Source organism: Triticum aestivum, chromosome 7A (assembly GCF_018294505.1).
Source record: "Triticum aestivum cultivar Chinese Spring chromosome 7A, IWGSC CS RefSeq v2.1, whole genome shotgun sequence".
NCBI classification, from domain to species: domain Eukaryota; kingdom Viridiplantae; phylum Streptophyta; class Magnoliopsida; order Poales; family Poaceae; genus Triticum; species Triticum aestivum.
Window position 1 is genome coordinate 608,892,909 of NC_057812.1, and position 20,627 is coordinate 608,913,535.

At 44.9% G+C, this 20,627-nt stretch overlaps 1 protein-coding gene across 1 annotated transcript; it reads right to left on the minus strand.

The window, feature by feature from the left end:
- Positions 1–17,692: 17,692 nt before the first annotated feature.
- On the minus strand, positions 17,693–19,875 carry LOC123152631 (F-box/LRR-repeat protein At5g35995). The gene is made up of 4 exons (XM_044572130.1): positions 19,017–19,875; positions 18,675–18,837; positions 18,463–18,597; positions 17,693–18,324 (listed from the first exon to the last, which is right to left on the minus strand). The coding sequence occupies exons 1-4, from the start codon at positions 19,814–19,816 to the stop codon at positions 17,923–17,925; spliced, it is 1,500 nt and encodes a 499-aa protein (XP_044428065.1). The 5' UTR covers positions 19,817–19,875; the 3' UTR covers positions 17,693–17,922.
- Positions 19,876–20,627: the final 752 nt, after the last annotated feature.

Genomic DNA, 20,627 nt, shown 5'->3' on the forward strand with positions numbered 1-20,627 from the left:
TCGCCGCCAACTGTCTTCCCCGCCCCGACGATCCGCAATGGTTGAAAGACGATCTCGCGATCGTCCAGTGGTTCTACACCCGCATCACCACCGAAATCTTCAACATGCTCGATCACGACGGCGCCACCGCTGCCAACATCTGGCACTCCCTCCGTCAGCTCTTCCAAAGCAACACCGATGCTCAGAAAAACACTCTCCACACCGAGCTTCGCAATATGGTGCAAGGAGACGCCCCGGTGAACCTATTCTGCCAGCGTGTTAAGACCATCGGTGATGAGCTCCGCGAACTCGGCGATACAGTCAGCGACTCACAGCTAATCAACATTGTCAGTGTTGGCCTCAGCGAAGACTTTGACAAGCAAGCCTCATTCATACCGGTGTAGTAAGGCACTGAAACTCAGTCCCGACGGCCCTGAGAGGGAAATGTAACTCCTGCGCCAGGGCTTGTGGTGCTACCTCTGCACGAACTCGTGCCAAACTCGAGATTTGTTTCTTTACTATACATGCACGCAACGATGGACATTATAATCTCAACATGTGATGGGAGCTCTAATTTTGAATTTGACGGCCTCCTCCTACCTTCGCTGAAGTTCGTTCCCTCCTACAACTCGCGGCGGAAACACAAGCTCGCAAGGACTCTCGCCCCAAGGTCTTTCATGCTGCGGCTCGTCCTCCTCTGTCGTCTACACCAGTGTCGCCTTCCATGCTGGCTCCTGCCGCCGGGCCGTCCGCATCGTCATATGCTCAACGGCCCCCAGGCTGGCACCCTAGTCCAAACTACCGCGGCAAAAACCCTATCTACAGGCCGCTGTCGACTCGTTCGGTTCCGCCTACGACATCACCAGCACCGAGTCCTGCACTACCCACCAGTGCTCCATCTGCGGTTGCATGGCGGCCTCCTCATGATCCTTGGACAGGGCTTGTTCAGGCATGGCCCATGCCCTGGTCCGCTCCGTCCGCCCTCGGTGCTCCGCCGACATACTCAGGTGCCTGGCAACCCGGCCTTCAGCCGCCTACTGGTGCTCCCGGGGTTCTCAACCCCCGACAGCCGGCCAATGCCTATCACGCCGCCCCGACGTATGCTCCTTATGGTCATTGCACCACCGACAGCGGCGCCTACTACACACCTCAGCCATCCCTGCTCCCGACGCCACCCTCACCACAGCCGTCCAATGCCTCTCATGCCATCCCGATGTATGCTCCTTATGGTCACTACTCCACTGACGGCGGTGCCTACTACACTCCCCAGCCGGCCCTACTGCCTTCACCATCATATCCGCCGGCACTGCTCCCGACGCCACCCTCACTTGCGACGCCGAGCTAGGATCAAGATGCTTTTCTCCAAGCCATGAATAACTTTGCCGCACAAGGAAACTCAGGTACGGATTGGATCTTTGATTCAGGGGCCTCTAGTCATATGTCTGCATCTAGTAATTGGTTATCTCATCTTGCACTAATCTCCTTTCCCTTCCATTACCCTTGGAGATGGATCATCTATTCCTATATATTGTGTTGGTCAGGCTCAACTTCCCTCTTCCACTAAACCTCTTTTACTTCGCGGTGTTCTAGTTGCACCCGCCCTCATTAAAAATCTTATTTCTGTTCGCCAATTTACTTGCGACAATCTAGTTTCGGCTGAATTTGACCCTTTTGGTTTATCTGTAAAGGATTACCTGACCAAGGCTGAGATCGCTCACTTCAATAGCTCCGGTGATCTTTATTCTCTTAATGGAGTTCCTGCCGCCACCCCTCCAACATCCATGCTGGCCTCCGTCGATCTCTGGCATCGTCGCTTGGGCCATCCCAACCCTGCCGTCTTAGCTTCTCTGCTTAGTGAATTTACCATACCATGTAATAGGTACTCTCATAATTCTGTGTTTTGCGAGTCATGTCAATTAAGCAAACATGTGCGTCTTCCCTGTAGTTCCTCTAGCTCTTGTAGCACTTATCCCTTTGAATTAATACATTGTGATTTATGGACCTCTCCCATTGAAAGTGTTTCGGGTTTTAAATACTACCTTGTTATCCTAGATGATTTCACCCACTTTGTCTGGACTTTTCCTCTACGCAACAAATCCGAGGTCCATTCTCTCTTTCTTAATTTTCAACGCTATGTGTCTGTTCACTTCTTCCTCCCAATTTGCTTTATCCAATGTGACAATGGTCGTGAGTTTGATAACATTAAAAATCGTACTTTCTTCTTACAACATGGCATCTTGCTAAGGTTCTCATGTCCCTACACATCCCCTCAAAATGGTAAAGCCGAACGTTCTCTTCGCACCCTCAATGATATCGTTCGCACTCTCCTCATTCAATCATCTATGCCTCCCAAGTTTTGGGCTGAAGCCCTACACATGGCCACCTTCCTTGTAAATATTCGCCCTTCTAAAACTAAACCCAACACTACTCCCTATTATTCCCTCTTTATTTCCCATACCGACTACTCCGCGGTTCGTGTTTTCGGTTGTCTCTGTTTTCCCAATGCCTGCGCCACTTCTGTGAATAAATTGTCACCACACTCTATCACATGTGCCTTTCTTGGCTTCTCTGACGAGCACAAAGGCTATCGCTGTCTCGACCTTCACACCAGACACGTTCATGTCTCTCGTCATGTCACGTTTGCTGAGCACATTTTTTCCTTTCTCACAATGCACTACTACACCATCAAACACCCCCTCTCCCTGTCCTTTCCAACTATATACTCCCCTACCTGCTGAACACAACACACCACCACCACCATTAACACCCGCCATAGACGATACCAACCCTACCCTCACCCCACCCGAGACATCCCCAACACCTCCGACCCCTGCTCCCTTCCCACCACCCCCGGCCCCTACTCCCACTCCATCACCCAGCCCTGCTCCTTCGTCCGACTCTTCCGCTGCGTCGGACTCACCCGTACCCACCATACCCCCTCGTGCTATTCCTACAGCAGCCCCGATTAATGATCATCGCATGCGTACTAGGGCCAAATCAGGATTTCATCAACCCCAAAACCGCCTAAACCTTCATACCTCCGTATCTCTCACTTCCCTCCCAAAGAATTACAAAACCGCTCTACTTGATCCCAACTAGGCCGCTGCCATGCAAGAAGAATATAATGCTTTGCTTCAAAACAACACCTGGCAACTTGTTCCTCGTCCTCCCAATACAAATATTGTTTCTGGCAAATGGATTTTTCGCCAAAAGTTCCACTCCGATGGGAGCCTCTCACAATATAAAGCCAGGTGGGTTTGTCATGGCTTTTCTCAGCAACAAGGAATTGATTACGAAGAAACATTTTCTCCTGTTGTTAAACCTAGCACCATTCGCACCGTTCTTAGTGTTGCTGTGTCCTCTTCCTGGCCTATTCACCAACTTGATGTTAAAAATGCTTTCCTCCATGGTTCCCTTAAAGAAACTGTCTACTGCCAGCAACCTCTGGGTTTTGAAAATCCATCCTTTCCAACTCATGTATGTCTTCTCCAGAAATCTCTCTACGGTCTTAAACAGGCCCCACGATCTTGGTTTCAACGCTTCTCCTCCTTCATCCAAACAATAGGCTTCACTCCATCTCTCTCTGACACCTCTATTTTTGTGTATCATCAAACTTCTGACACTGCATATTTACTTCTTTATGTAGATGATATCATTCTTACCGCATCCTCTCAAAAGTTCTTAGATCATATTGTCTCTCTTCTTAGGTCTGAATTTTCTATGACTGACCTAGGACTCCTTCATCATTTCTTAGGCATTGTTGTTGTTCGAGATTCCTCCGGCCTTTTTCTTTCCAACGCCAGTATATTCTTGATCTTCTTAATCGTGCTGGTATGCTTGACTGTCAATCATCTCGCACTCCTGTCGATACTAGTTTTAAACTTTCGGCTACCGGTGAACCCTTTTCCGATCTTACTCTCTATCGTAGCCTAACAGGTGCTCTCCAATATCTCACCATTACTCGTCCTGAAATCTCTTTTGTTGTTCAACAAGCATGTCTCTATATGCATGATCCCCGGGTTCCTCACTATAATCATGTTAAACGCATTCTTCGGTATCTAAAAGGAACTCTCAATCATGGTCTCCACCTCAATAATTCTTCTCCAAACTCGCTTACCGCATACTCTGATGCAGACTGGGCTGGTTGTCCTGACACTCGAAGGCCCACTTCCGGTTTTTGTGTTTTTCTTGGTAACAATTTGATTTATTGGTCTTTGAAAAGACAGGTTACAGTCTCACGTTCGTCGGCCGAGGCTGAGTATCGCGCTGTGGCACATGTCGTTGCAGATACAATATGGATTCGGCAGTTACTCTCTGAGCTACACATGCCTATTGAGCAGGCCACTATTGTCTACTGTGACAACATATCAGCAGTCTACATGACCGGCAATCCAGTTCAACACCGACGCACAAAGCATATTGAGATTGATATTTATTTTCTTCGTGAAAAGGTTGCTCTTGGTCAGGTTCGGGTGCTCCATGTTCCCTCTACGGCTCAGTTTGCTGACATTTTCACCAAGGCACTGCCTACTAAGCCGTTTCAAGATATATGTTTCAGTCTCAATGTGGTCGAGCCTGCCGTTGATACCGCGGGGGATGTTAGAGTAGTCCTTATGGTATACGACTTCTAGTCCAAGTCAGTTTTGTACCCCTACCCCAAGTCGGTTTGTATCCTCTTATATACTCTTGTATGCCGCACCAAATCAATAAATAAGCAACATTTTTATTCAGCTTTCAATCTCTACCGTTTCTTCTCACAAAAAACATTCTCTCCCATTGCAACGCATGGGCAGATGTGCTAGTAATACTTACATACTGCAATTCACGGTACGTACGATTTTGCAACCATTGGACATGCTACCAACCTTTTCTTTATTACTTATATATGAGCGCCACACTAGTTGTCAAACACACTAAAGCACTCTAGTCGATTCTAGAGCACACTTTCCATCCCATGCATATAAAGCATCAAAAGAAGCAAAGATATCCTGTGCAAACGAGAGCTTGCGCACTTGCCAAAAAGCCACGGGCCTCCTATTACAATAAAAGGTAACAAAAGCTTTGTCGTGCCGTTTTTTGGTTTCGAGATTAATTCTATTTTTCTTTCAAGAGTTACTATAGTAATTCACTAGCGGGTAGCGTGCGGCGGCACGCCGCGCCACATGGACTAATTAGCTATTTAGTTATTTTGTAATTTTTGGTAAGTCGTCCTAAATTTGATTGTGGTAAATTACTTTATACAAGTGGATGGTACATCAAGTTGGTACATAGGTATGAGATTGTGGCAAAGTAGTTTATACAGGAAACGGTTCATCTAATTGGCACATACATAGAAGATTTATAGTACGTAGTAATATAGTGGGTACTGGGCGCATAGAGATGTTGATCCTCAGGCTGAATTTGTCTATGTAATGTAGTGATAGAGAGACGAAGCTAGTTGTTTTGCTCTTGTTTGTGGTGGTTTGTTTGGAGTGTAAAAAAATGTTCAGTAGTTGGATGCATGTCTTGGCTTTAGACGGATCGGCAAGATATCTTGAAACTGGAGCTTGTTCGTGTTGATTTGTCTTGCTGAAAACATGCTTTTTGTTGTTTCTGTATTTCTAACTCTTCATCCTTGGTCCTGCTCTATTCTTACACGGCCGAGTAGCGCCAGTACATTGTCTTCAAAGCATTGTAGTTGTGGTCATCAATGATTATGTTGTGAAGGCACGTCGTGCCATACTGATTGTTGTGTGTTGATTTTCTTTTTGATGTTTCTAAAGTTCGGTGCCCAATCTACTCCAGTATGAAATTTTATAAAAAATACCAAGAAATGTATTTGTGCTGAAGAAAATATAGTCCGAACTAAAATCCATCCAAAAACCTTTTTTCTATGCATAGAATTTTTATTTTTATTTTTGCCGCGAATACGGTGTTACAAATCCTCTTCCCAAGATAGTGCCCCTACCATCTGCAGAATGCGCTACAATGGGCTCTGCCCAACACTACCAAATTTATAAAGAGATGGTCCAAGAAATGGCCCCAATTCGGAAGCTAAGGAAAAGAAACCGTCTGTGAAACCCCTTTATAATCCCAGAGACAAAAAGTGCAGCAGGTTACACTTACACACGAGTTGAGCAAATTAGGAAGTACTCCCTCCGTCCCATAATATAAAACATTTTTTGACATTAGTGTAGTGTCAAAAAATGTCTTACATTATGGGACGGAGGGAGTAGGTTTTACTGTCTTCTATGACATCTCCCTACAAAAGAGATACATATGGTTAAGGAAAGAATGACACGGGAACTGGAAGCCCTCCACTGTTTTTCTTAAAGACACTTGCTCACCAAAAGGAGATTCAGACAATATACGATTGTGCGCAGTTTACCATTTGGCACTACCTCAGAAATGTAGTAGCTACTCCATCCATAATCTATCTAATTTTCCTACATTTCCTCCATGATTAGATCAGACAAAAGAAAGCTACGCTTGGCAAGCTTGAACTTTCTCTTGACCGGCACCAAAATTTAGTGCCAAGATGGAGGTATGGTTTCCATGACGAAGAATGGTAGTTAAGCCCCTAAACCTGTAGAGAAAACATATCAGTGCTCTCGTGAAAAACGCAAAACTGATAGAAAGATAGCTCACATTATTACCCAGACAATTGCCTAGTGAATTGTGCCATACATTTGGTATTGAACATGAAAATGCTAACAATCAGTTCACACGATTCTCTTCCGTCCTGCCGATCATTTACTTCACTTATCCACACTGAAGTTAAAAGAGCAACTCCTCCAGAAAAAGGATCCAATTAACAAAGAAGAATCAATTAGGTAATCTGGATAAACGGAGAAACACCACTGCAATTCAACCAGTGAAGTTCGGCTACTGCCTCAAGATGCAACTTGTTCCATCAGGTTTTCTGCTGACTTCACGCCAACATTAACATCACCCTTATCTGATGAACTCTCTGAATTTGAGGCCTTGGGAACATTTGGGTTCTTGTAGTCCTCCATGATGTTTACGCTCATTCAGAAAGCTGCTTCACAGATGCCTCATCTGTAACAACCTAGGCATGTGTACAATAACAACCTGCCTCTCAAACTATTCATAAGAAAGCACTATGAGATGCAGAGTCACCGAGTGGAAGGCAAAAAAATAATCCAACAGTGCATCGAAATTTCAAACTATTCACAAGAAAGCACTATATATAGATAAATTAAACAAAATTCAGCAAACATATAACTTCATTCTCAAGTTTGTATCCCTGTTGATTTGATTTCTACTCCAAGGCATTAAAACAAACAACTAATGTGCATGGAAAGAGATGTGACATTTTTTTGTACAACCACACTTCAGAACATCAGCTCGAGGCGTGAATACAAACAAAAGAAGCACAATAAAAAGAAGAGAATTAGGGAGAGAGAATAATTCCTGAAATGTCAATTTCTAGCTAGAGAATCAGAGGGGCGGGAGAGAGACCATACACATCAGCCAAACGGGCCTCGACATCGCCTGCTCCGCAACGTCCAACCTTCTCTGTCGGCGTGGTCAACATGCCGTCTTCTGTGAGCTGCAACTGCTTTTCTTCAGGCAAGGAAGGGGAGGCCGCCCGGCAGTGGTGCGCGAGGTAGAACTCGCCCGGTGAGACAGCTAGAGCATGGCCGCGTGCTAAGTGAGACGGCCAATAGAGGAGGAGGATCAACGTGAGGTGGTAGCCCGGCGGAGCGTCCCCTCAGCGGTTGTGCCATCGGTGCCCCCCTGTCCTCAACATCCACGGGGGCTTCCGTGGCGGTCCATGAGCGTACGCCGAGACGCCGAGGTGGACGACCACGATGTGCGCCGAGGCGGCCCGCGGCGCTGCCGTCTTGTTCTTCGCATGCCTCGACGCCGGTGGCGCTGTGCCAACGCCCTGCCGCCAAACTGGATGTGCGAGCTGCGCGGCACCAAACGCATGAGCAGCATCCCTCCCAGCCAAAGCTGCTCTCGCGGTAGCCCAGAGCACCGGGCCGTGGCCTTCCCATTCCGGCGTAGTATCCTCCACCACAGCGCCGCCTAACCCTCTCGCAAGGGCACACGACGACGGCGACGGGAACGACACGCCGTCACGGCCTAGATGCACTATTTTCCATACTCCTGCGTGCGACAGCACGTCAGCCACGCGAAGAGGAGATGGGGTTCCTACATGGAAGTTGGGAGGGAGATATGGGGGCCTGGTGGTGGCATACAGCCGGCGGTAAGGTGAGGCGTGGGAGCCGCTCTAGTTTGGTAGCGGCACGATGCAGAGGTGAGGTCGCCGGAGCGAGCGCTTTTATACACGATGAGCGGCGCGAAGGGAGACTTCGAGAGAGATCGCAAAGGCGAGCTACTAACACAAACCGATCTAAAAACTGAAACGTGGCGATGAAATAAACAACCAGTCAAAGTCACATAGTAACGTGGCCACATGCATGAGTCATGCAAAGGGACGTGGAACAACACCAATCCACATACCTCTAGAACAGACACGTGAATTCAACCATGCCAGCCCATAGTGAATCATACATTTTTTAAAGAAAAATAGGAATCTTCCAGGAGACCACACAGCACACGCGTCAATAAACAAGAACACAAAACATGTCAATGTCAACAGTAAACAAAACATGACCACAAGAAAAATAAACTCCTCCAGGAGACCACACAACACACGCGTCAATAAACAAGAACACACAATATGTCAATGTCAACAGTAAACAAAACATGACCACAAGAAAAATAAACTCCATGACACCCTAGAAGGCCATCACGCACACGCGTCAATCATAGAAATACGGTAAAAAAAATCCAAAAGAACCAGAAAAATGGAACCCTTACGGGCCTAGTATTCTTAGTATATTTCATGCATACCGGCATACCACGGAGGGAGTCGAGCAAACGTGGACCTCGGCATACATTATTGGGTTGGCCATGTAGGCCAATCTTTACAGTGTTGGGAAGGTTCTGTTCAATTTTTTTTCTTTTCTTTTCTTCTCTGCCGGTATTCTTTTCCATGTTCTATTTTCTGTTTATTTTTTATATTTATTTTGTTTATATTCTTAAATTAGTGATATCTTTCATATATGTTATTTTTTGAAATCAGTAAAAAGGGCAACCTGGTGCATGTAGCTCCCGCTTGCGCAGGGTCCAGGGAAGGGTCCGACCACTTTGGGTCTATAGTACGCAGCTTTTCCCTACATTTCTGTAAGAGGCTGTTTCCAGGACTTGAACCCATGACCTCATGGTCACAAGGCAGCAGCTTTACCACTGCGCCAAGGCTCCCCTTCATTTTTCGAAATCAGTAACAACATTTAAATTCTTCTACCTTTTGAAATTTATAAATGTTTTCAACAAACTGAGAATATATTGTAATAACCCATGATTTTTTAAATTTGCAAATAATTTTTAAATCCACGAAAATTATTTAAAATTCATGACCATTTTTAAAATACAGTGAAAATTATAAAAATTGTCAATATTTTTTAAACCACGAGTATATTTTCATATCCATGAATAATTTATAAATTTATGACATTTTTTAAATTCATAAAAGTTTTCTGGAAATTCACAAAAAAATTACCTTATTGTTGTTAATTTGTTTTAATAGAATTTCGGTCCGCATACTATCATGTCGAACTAATGACCCAACCAGACCCTTACAGTCGGAGTCCACTTCGATGAAATAACTTTGGAGCTCTCCTAGACCTCTATTCCTAGGGAGCTTGTTTTATTTTTCTCTTTTTTAATTCATGAATATTTTTCAAGTTTATAGATATATTTTGAAATTCAGGAAAATAATTAAATAATTAAATATTTGTATTCATAAATTTTTATTTCAAAATTGTGAATAATTTCACTTTCAGATTTTTTTAAAATTTTAGAATATTTTTAAAGCTATGAACATTATTAAAAGATCTTAACCATTTTTAAAGGATCATGAACAATTATAAAACTTGTAAACATTTTTTAGAACCATGAATATATATTTCATGTCCATGAAGTATTTATGAATTTACAAACTTTGTTCAAATTCATGAATATTTTAAAAAAAGTGTGAACATTTTTGGAATTTCAAAAATATTAAAATGTCAACAGATTATCAGTTCCGATACTGTCATGTGGGACCCATGATCCAACTAGACCCTTAAAGGTGGGATTCAATTTGAGGAAAAAACGTTGGAGCTCGGCTAGGCCTCTATTCCTAGGGAGCTTAGTAATTGTTCGCAATAAATGAAATACCTAAATACTATTTTAATAAAGTGTTTTAATAGAATATTGGTTCTGATACTGTCATTTGGGGCCCACGGTCCGACCAAACTTTGTAGCTCTCCTAGGCCTTTAGAGTATCTCCAACGCCGATTTGTAAATTTCTCCGGTATATATCCGTTTTTCTGTCCGGACGTGGTCCGCGGACATGATATGGGAAAAGTCCAACATACATCAACCAACAACCATGAATCTCCTATTCTTAGAGTAGAATGGTGCGGTACCAAAGAAATATTGCAGATCAAGGAAAAAAAGGGCAAACAATTAGAAAAAGGGGAAACCCTACCTGATTAAAGGTGAAAGTTGATTTTCCCCCCTAATGGCGTAAGGTAACACAATGGTTTAGGATGTCCTGAATCTCATATATGCAGAGACTGAAGTTTGAGCCAATCGCTGAATTTCCCTTTCTCAAATAATAATTTGACTATCTTGCACAGCTGCACCACGTGAAGATAAAACTACCCAAGATTTTTTTTCCACTTTACTGGCAACAACAAAGATAAGATGTCAAACAGCTCTATCCAGTATAATAACACTGAAAGTAACTATCTTATGACTCGAAGGAGCTGCAGGTGCTGATGAATCTGTCTAAGAAGAAACTACTGACACTTCTGTAGTGTTGGAGCGTTGTTCTATGCATGAGCCAACTAAATTTAGTCAAACACCTTGAGCCAAGAACCACCGGTTCAGCATACGAGTCACACACCCTATAGTATTGATATGCTAAGATATTTTGGTGTAAATAGAATATTGTTCTGACGTTAATGAATTATCACAGTTCAAAGAGTACAAATGAAGGATGACTGACCATAAACATTAGCCTAGTTTGGCAACAACATTTTTTCAAAACCATAATATCCCAAAACCTAAGTATTTCAATACATGGGCAATGAATACTTCAGTTTCTAAAAATCATAATTTTTCTCAGTTTTGATGAAACTGCCGAGTCGTTTGGCAATTGGCTGTTTGTCTCTGTTTTCTTTGGTTTGCATCGACTGTTACGTTGTTGCATGCATATTCAGCTACACTCAGGGATCAGCTTGTACTAATAGCTACCGTATGCATTCAGGAGTATATGCTAGGATCTGCAGTAGAGTTATCTCTTGTAATCAATCAAAGACCGAGGTAGTTAACACATGCACTAAAGGTCGACGTCTGCAGCTCGTGCGTCCATGTGTTTTCAACTGGCGGCTAAGTCGTCATTTGTATGCGTACGCCCACCTCTAGCCAGACGTATCGATGGGCTAGCTATCGATTTATGCATCATAGGCGTTGATGCCCAGAAGTTGGACACAGGGAGATCAAGCAGCCTGCGCTTTCTCGGTTTAAAAAAAAAGAGGTCAGCGCCTCTTTTTTATATACTGCAAAAATACCATAGTTTTAAAGATACCATGGTTTGTTAAACTGCAGTATTTTTTTCATCAAAATGACTCAAAATATTGAATACCACCGACATCAAGGCACCGGCGTTCTGGAAGAACTCGCAGACAGCGGCCGGGTCAGGCCACCGCCAGCGTGGGGGCTTGGTAAAGCTTCCCGAAATGGTCGTCACTGCCGTCTCTTCAGCGGTCCAGAAGCTGTCGGTGGCGGCTTCCCCGTCGTTGTCCGCCATGACTGGGGCGGAACAGCCCGTCGCGGCCATGGGCTGGGGTCAGGGGCCGCCCAGGAGGGGGAGGGGGCTTCTCTGACTGGGCTGTGCACCGAGCACGGCCGGGACGTCGACGACAGCGGCAAGGTGCTGCCAACGGTGTCAGCTGGCCAGGAGGGTCAGCTGGCTCTCCTGGAATCCAATGATGGAGTGCAGCCGGCCATGGCTGCTGCTGCTGCTCTGAAGGGACTGATCAGAGTTGAAGATGGGCAAGATCAAGGCTCGGTTGATGGTGTTGGACATATGAAAGGTCCGGTGACTGAAGGTGGCAGTGTGGCCGGGTCTGTTGATGCTGCTCCGTATCGTCTCTCTGACCCCGTGGGGGAGGGAGTGACTGCTCAACCTGGAGCCGACGCTCGGCTGGGCACCAAGGTGGACGTGGTTGCCGGGGGTGGCGAACAGGGCCTGGCTGCCTCCGGTGGCTCGACGAAGTTGGCGTGCTGGAGAAGGCTTCACAGAGAGGAGCAGGAGGAACGGGCCGTCGTTCAGGCAGCGTGTGTGAAGCACGTACAGTTTGGGGTCCCAACCCCTCCGAACAGTGGCAGCGACCTGTCCGGTCGCAAGGCCGCCTTTGCTGATATTTTGGAGAGCTCGACGGGCAACAAGAAAAGATGTTTGGAAGACCAAGACCTTGTTCTTACTTTTGATAGTATTAGTGTTGAGAGCTTTGAGTGGAGGGGAGCCGGTGTGGTCCTTCCAGCTTGTAAGAAGGTGTGTGGGGAGAGAGTGGAGGCTCAGGTAGATATAGATGGGAATATGATTCATGTAACAAAAGAGGTAGATGGGGAAGAGGAGGAAGTTCAGGGTAAGAGGAGAGAGTCTGTGGGGGAAGGAAAAGAGGATGGGGTGTCTGCAAAGATAGCAACCGACCCGGGGGCTGTCGGTCAACTGACGGGCGCGTCTGATGTCGCCCGTCAGGAGCCATGAAAATGCTTAGCTGGAACTGTCGGGGGCTGGGTCGGCCTCGCACAGTTCAAGAATTAGTCTATCTCAATAAATCTTACCGACCCAATGTTATCTTTCTTTCTGAAACAAGGCAAAATGAAAAATATGTTGAGAGTTTGAGGTATAGGTTGGGCATGCAAAATGTGTTTACTGTTTCAGTTAAAGGTAAAGGTGGTGGCTTAGCTGTGTTTTGGGATGAGTGTTTTACTATGGAGTTAAACAAATTTGGTGAGCATTTTATTGACATGTATATCTCAAATAGTGATGGGTCAAAATGCAGATGCACTTTTGTTTATGTAGAACCGAAGGCAAGTCAAAGGTATGTCATGTGGGAGCTCCTGAGACGGGTAAAATCTCTTGGCTTTGGTCCATGGTTTTTGGTGGGTGATTTTAATGAAGCAATGTGGCAGCATGAGCATTTTTCCCGGCATAAGAGGTCTTCTAAGCTCATGGCAAACTTCCGCGAGATTCTTTCAGAATGCAATCTATTTGACTTGGGCTTTCATGGGTTGCCATGGACCTATGATAATAAGCAGGAAGGTAATCGCAACGTGAAGGTTCGGCTTGATCGGGCGGTGGCATGTCCTCAATGGTCTGCTATGTATCCCCACTGCAAGGTCTCACATATTATATCTTCCAGGTCAGACCACTATCCTCTGTACATTCAGTTGCTGGGGAATCGACCTAATGTCTCTGTTAATAAGCATTTGAGATATGAATCATATTGGGAGCGGGAGAGTAAAGCATTGGATGATCATATCAGAAATTGCTGGAATAAAAGTACGCAAGTAAGGGATCTTCAGGATGTGGCAAGTAATTTGGATAAATTAATGACATCCCTACATTCATGGAGCAGGGTTCACATTGGTTATCTCCCAAAGAAACTTGACGCTGCCCGCAAAAGATTGAATGGTCTATTTAAAAGAAGTGATAAGGCGGCTGTTTTGGAGAGAAAGGAAACTCTTCTGGAGATGGATGAGCTCCTTATTAAGGAAGAAATCATGTGGAAGCAGAGGTCCTGTATTGACAAAATGATATTGGGGGATCGTAATACAAGTTTTTTTCAGAGAAAGGCCTCATGGAGAGCAAAGAAAAATAATATTTCTACACTTAAGAGGAGTGATGGGTCTCTTACGGAGAATATGGAAGAAATCAAAGGTATCACTAATACGTTTTTTCAGAATCTGTATACTTGTGATTCTAATGTTGACCCTTCTCGTATCATTTCGATTGTCAAACCTCTCGTCAATGATGATATGAATGTGGAGCTTTGTAAACCTTTTTCGGAGGAAGAGATTAGTAATGCCCTTTTCCAAATTGGTTCACTAAAGGCTCCTGGCCCGGATGGTTTTCCAGCTAGATTTTTCCAGAGAAATTGGGGATTAATAAAGGAGGATATTGTAAGGGCAGTCCAACAATTCTTTATCTCAGGTGTTATGCCCGATGGTATAAATGACACCACTATTGTTCTTATTCCTAAAGTGAAGAATCCCCGGTCCATCAAAGACTTTAGACCGATCAGCCTCTGCAATATCATCTACAAAATCATATCGAAGTGTCTGGTGAATAGGTTGAGACCTCTCTTGGATGGTATGATTTCTCCCACTCAGAGTGCCTTTATTCCTGGCCGGTTAATTTCTGATAACGTGCTTATTGCTTTTGAATGTATTCACTCGCTGAGTACGTTGAAAGATAAGCGTGGAGAGTTTTGCGCTTACAAGTTGGACTTGGCAAAAGCGTACGATCGTGTGGACTGGCAATTCCTTAAAAGTATGCTTGGGGCTCTTGGTTTTGCGCCAACATGGATTAATTGGATCATGACTTGTGTTACTTCTGTGAAGTTTTCGGTGCGGTTTAATGGACAACTATTGGAACCTTTTTACCCATCGTGTGGACTCAGGCAAGGGGATCCTTTATCTCCTTATTTGTTTCGATTTGTGGCTGAGGCTCTCTCTTTGTTGTTAAAGGACGCTTGTGAGAAAGGTGTTCTTAAAGAGTTTAAGCTTACAAGACAAAGGCCTGGTATATCTCACTTATTGTTTGCGGATGATAGCCTTCTTTTTTTCAAGGGTCCATTGATCAAGCCTTAACTGTTAAAACTATTATGTCGGATTATGAGAAAGGAACTGGTCAGCTTCTTAGTCCGGATAAGTGCTCCATTAAATTTGGCAAAAAGTGCAGTATGGAGGATCAGGTGTCCACGATGGTTATTCTAAATATTACTGCTGAATGTTTTGAGGATAAGTATCTTGGTCTTCCGGTGCCAGAGGGTAGAATGAAGGTTGGGAAATTCCAGTCGACCAAAGATAAGGCTTTAAAAAGAGCGTCAGATTGGATTGAAAAGTATGCTTCTACTCGTATTAAGGAATCTCAAATCAAGGCTGTTTTGCAAGCGCTGCCAGTTTATGCCATGGGACCTTTTAAATTTCCAGTCTCGTTATGTGAGGAGTTAGCTCAGATTATAAGAAATTTCTGGTGGGGAGACGAAGAGGATAGGAGGAAAACCCACTGGTTAGCTTGGGACAAACTTACAAAACCAAAAGGACAGGGAGGCATGGGGTTCCGTGACCTAAGATTATTTAACCAAGCGTTGTTAGCTAAACAGGCCTGGCGTTTATTGGTTTACCCAGAGTCGTTGTGTGCTAAGATTTTGAAGGCAAAGTATTATCCCAATGATCACATCTTGGATACAGTTTTCCCGCAAGCCACATCCGTGAATTGGCAAGGTATCATGCATGGTCTGGAACTGTTAAAACAAGGGGTCATATGGGGAGTGGTCGATGGTAAAAATGTTAACATTTGGAGAGATAACTGGCTCGCTAGAATTTCGGGACTAAAAATTACAGCTAAAAAGCATCGAACTAGACTGAAGTGGGTGTCAGAATTATTCATGAGCGGGACGAGAAGATGGGATGAAAATTTGATTAGGCATTCATTCTTTCATCATGATGCCGAAGAGATCCTAAACATACGCATTCAGTCTGTGGGAGAAGGTGATCTAGTTGCTTGGCACTACGAGAAAAGTGGTATGTTCTCTGTGAAAAGTGCGTACAGACTGACTTTAAATCTCAAGGACAACAGGGGTGAGACAGGAATATCCAGTGCTGCTGTTAATGAGGAAAGAAGACTATGGGACGTTATTTGGAAGGCTAAGGTTCCGCAAAAAATTAGAATTTTTGCTTGGAGAGCTGCAACCAACAGTTTGGCGGTTCAGGTGAATAGAGTGACTCACCATCAAACGGTCTCCAGTATGTGTACTATATGTGGAGTTCGGGATGAAAATATCTTCCACGCTCTGGTGACCTGCCCTAAGGCGCGTGCTTTGCGTATCGCCTTGGGGGATGTGTGGAATATTCCGAGGGAGGAGTTGTTCAGATTTACGAGGCCAGACTGGCTTCTCATCCTGCTTGACCAATTGGGGTCTCCGGTACGCGAGCAAGTGTTATTTATGTTTTGGAGAGCTTGGCATCTGAGGAACGATTTGATTTTTGGAAGAGGGAAAGAATCGGTGAATGCGTCTGTTATTTTCGTGGATAATTATTGGAAGACTTTCTCCACTTCCAACGCTCGTGTGCAAGTGGACCAAAGCACCAAAGGGAAGGGGGTGATGGGGAATGGGGAGATTCTTAGTCTGCAAAAAGAAAATGATCGTGCTGTTTGGAAGCCTCCAGAGCGGGAGTATATTAAGATAAATGTTGATGCTAGTTTTGTGGAGAGCTTGAGATCTGCTAGCGTTGGGGTTGTCGCTAGGAATCATCTGGGAGAAGTCCTGGTGTCTTCTTGGAATTTTATTCGAATGTGCTCCGGAGCGGAGGAGGCGGAACTTCGTGCGTGCCTCGCCGGGCTGTACATTGGTATTTCTCTTCACAAACCAATTATCTTGGAAACTGACTGCTCATTTGCTGCATCTTTCCTAGCGAAAGAAACTGTTGATAGGTCTCCTTATGTGGATCTAAAAATGGAAGCGATCAGCGCCTCCAAGTTTATTGTTGATCTCAAGATTGTTAAGATTGATAGGCAGGCTAATAAAGCGGCGCATGAGATAGCAAAATTTAGTTTTGATACCATGTCTGATGGTATTCTGTGTAATTCTGTTCCGCCCTGCGTGGCTAATTATGTAATGAACGATTGTAAGACTATTGTTATTTGATCAATATATGGGTGGAGGTTTTCAAAAAAAAAAATTGAATACCAAGGTTTTTACAAAAACCACAGTATTCCTAAAAAACTACAAAAATACTTTGGCTCCTAAACGCACCCTAACAGTATGTGAACTACTCCTTTGGCGGTTGTGCAGATGTCGCGTCATTGTGGTCCTTTCTTCTATACAGAGACATGCATTTTGACTCAATTTTGAGGAAAGAACTGCTCAGCCAATGATGTTCCTACCAACGAATTTATTTTTTGCTGCATATGTAGAAAACAATGTTCCAATAGCTCATCCTACAAGTAATTCTCGCTTGGATGTAAAAACTGCTTCATAGGAACACATTCATGCCAATTATGCAGACATCACACGCCGGTATAATATTTTCCAAACAGGGTAATGCATTTTATTTAGACAGCGGCCACTCGTATAAAGGATACACAAATAGTGCAAAGGCAAAAAAAAATTATTTCTATAAGTATCGCTGCCATATACAAATGCAGCTACAATTTTGAAAAGTAATCATACTAACTGAAATGGTCGTAAGCAAGGTGAGAAATAGTGGCGCAAATCGCTGCAGCTACGAAGAAAAAGTGCCGTTCCAATCTCGCTGTGGTATGTGGATGTGTTTTGCTAAGGGCGCCAAAAACATCAGTTTTGGCCATTTAGGTGTCCAAGCCACTCAGATCAATAAGACCATATAAACGACAATGGGAGAAACAGTCACACAACTCTGACAACTCCATTGTCTAAATTGGGAGAGCACAGATGCAATACTGCACGGAAACTATAGAAAAATAAAAACACGGAATATGGATGTGATGTAGCAACCTACATGGGCAATGAAATACAGATGTTCCAACAAAAGCAAACATCAAATATTACAAATATTATCCAAGGATTTCCCAAACTGTGAAATGAGAACGCAAGAGCTGAGAGTATCTCAAAGGAAATCAACGTCATGGCATCGACACGATGATCTATCAAAGGGATCGCTAATAGTCAGATCATGGATGTGCCCAATATGTATCTCGTCTCCGTAGTAAGAGTCACAACTAAAATTAAACTGAGCACCTTGAGAAACCCTGTTATCCAGTTGTAGTTTTCTGTGCTGGCCAGCTCTCCATTCAGAAATGTATTTCTTTCGATTTATTGCAGTGCGTGATGCAAACTCCATATGTTCTAACACTTTTGCATTCAAAAGAAAGTACCTTGCAAAATCAACATCTCTAGGTGTTCCTTGATAGTTTATCAGCACTACTTTTTTGAGATGGAGCTCCAAACATTCAATATAGCCAAGTGGAAAACTGTGTCGTGCTCTTTTTGATGCCCCAGTCCGATATAACTGAAATATGATTTGTAGTTAGTTTGGGATATGGTCCGAAATAGGGATGATTGGCTGATGGCACAAGAAGAAATTGAAGCAACTAGCCATGATGTAAAGAGGACGATAAAGTAGATCGATGGTTAAAAAAAATCTCACCAAGACATATAACTTCTCCAAGCAAGGAAAGAATGTCACAAAGTCAATGGCATCATCGACACTTGGAGGGGAAATGCGCAGAACCAACACTTTAACGGCTCGCACCACATTCATCAAATTGACAGCGAGAAATCCCTAAATTAAGCAATACACACAAATGGTTAGCACGAGAATCTGCAAGGCATAACACAAAAATTAATGGCCGTGGCTACCTGAAGAACATTTGTTTCAAGCTTGCCTTTGGTGAACCCTTCTGGCAGAGAACCCAGGAAGTCCAGTTTGGGTGCGCAAAGCACACGGACTGATAGGTCACAATCTAGTCCAGACAGGAACAACTTTTCTAGGAGAGGGGCATCCTCAACAATGACTTCTTGCCTATGTTTTTAAGGCGACGCCTTACCGCCTTAGGGAGGGGGGGCGCTTTGGCGCCTAGGCGACGCCTAGGCGGGCGCTTTGGACGCCTAGGCGCCCAAAGCGGTCGATTTTCCAAAGCGGAGGGGGAGCGCTTCGACGCCTAGGCGTCGCCTTAGGGACGCTTTAAAAACATAGCTTGCAACAATTCATCCGGTTCATTTGGCCAACCAGACCACACACCTAGCCTCCTAAGGGTGGACGAGTTGACCCGAACACCACGGACACCATCCAATTCACTAAGCACCAAGCTCTCCAGTGCAGTGCATCCAGCAAGAACACGGTGGAGGACGACCTCCGAGACGACGACACCTTTAAGTGTGAGCTGCTTGAGTTTGGGGAAATGTAGATCGCCGGCCAATGTGGCCGCAGAGGGGAAATGGATCATGTAGCCGGTGCACTTGATGCTGAGGATGTGGAGGGCGGGTAAAAACTGGAGCACGGACGGCGGCAGTGCATATGGAACCTCCTCCCTTGGCACTAGCCAAAGTTCCTTGCCGATTTCCTTGCGGTTTTGCCACAGATCGAACTCAGAGAGGCCTTTGAAGGCTGGTGACTGGAGCCAGCCGTTCAGTAATGGGGAGACATAGTCAGATTTGTAGCCGTACCAGGTAAGGGAGAGCCGGCGGCAGGGCGCCTGGTGGTCGGCGAGAATGCGGGAGACGAGGCTGGAGGGGACGGGCTCGTCTTCGCGGCGGAGAACGACGCCGAGGTTGAGCGGGGCGGAGCGGAAGAGGGGGCGCCACCTGGTGGAGAGGATCTGGGTGCGGGCGCCATCCTTGGTGGGGAGGAGCGAGATGATGCGCCGGAGAACGTCGACGTGGAGGTCGCTGATCAGCTCGGGACCTTCCCCGACTTCGCGCTTGTCGTTCGCCGGTGGTGAGACGCCGGCGACCAACTCGGCCTCCTGCCATTTTCGCTTTTTGGCTCTGCGGGTAGTCATCGCCGCCGCCCGGGGAAAGAGGAGGCCGCGTGTTGTTTTTGTTGGCAAAATGGTGTGTAGAATTTGGGGGTAGAGATCGTTTCTTTTCCTCTCTTCCGAAGAGAACAAAATACTCTAGAAGAGTGAAGGACAATAAAAGATCTTTCTTTAGCCTCTCAGCTGTAATTTGTCACAAAAAAAGGTTTTCAGGATCTTATCATTTTCTAATTGATTTTTGCAAAAAAAAAATAATCTATTTTTAGGAGAGAATTCGTTTCTAATTTTTTTCGAGAGAATTCTTTTTTTTTTAACACGGTATAGACACAAGCGCTCATATAAACGTGTATACACTCGACCCTGACTTGAACCCTGCTGGGCTGGAATACCACTGTCCACCGAGTGAAGTCTATTTTAAACCTTGAATTCATAAGGGTTGTTGGAATTGAACCCTGAACTCTTGATCCCTGAAATCGATACTCTAAACTCACCGATCCCAGTCAATCCCGACCCAGATCCATGTAGACTAATTTGGCAGGTAGAAAAATGACACCCCCGCCCGGGATTGCACTCCGCTGTCACTGACTATATGGGTCCATGTGTCATATTCATCCACTCCAATGATCCTTCGCTCTCTCTCCCAAGAACTGTGGCGGTCGTTTGACAAACATGACGACTGGCGTGTGCTGTGGTAAGTCTAACCAGCTAGCGTACACATACGTGCCCCTTGTTGTCAACTAAAAAAACGTGCCCCTCGTCGTGGCCTTCTATCCAGCATCATCAGCCACTGCTATACAAGTTCAGTGAATCCACCACAACCTTTCTGGAATCATGC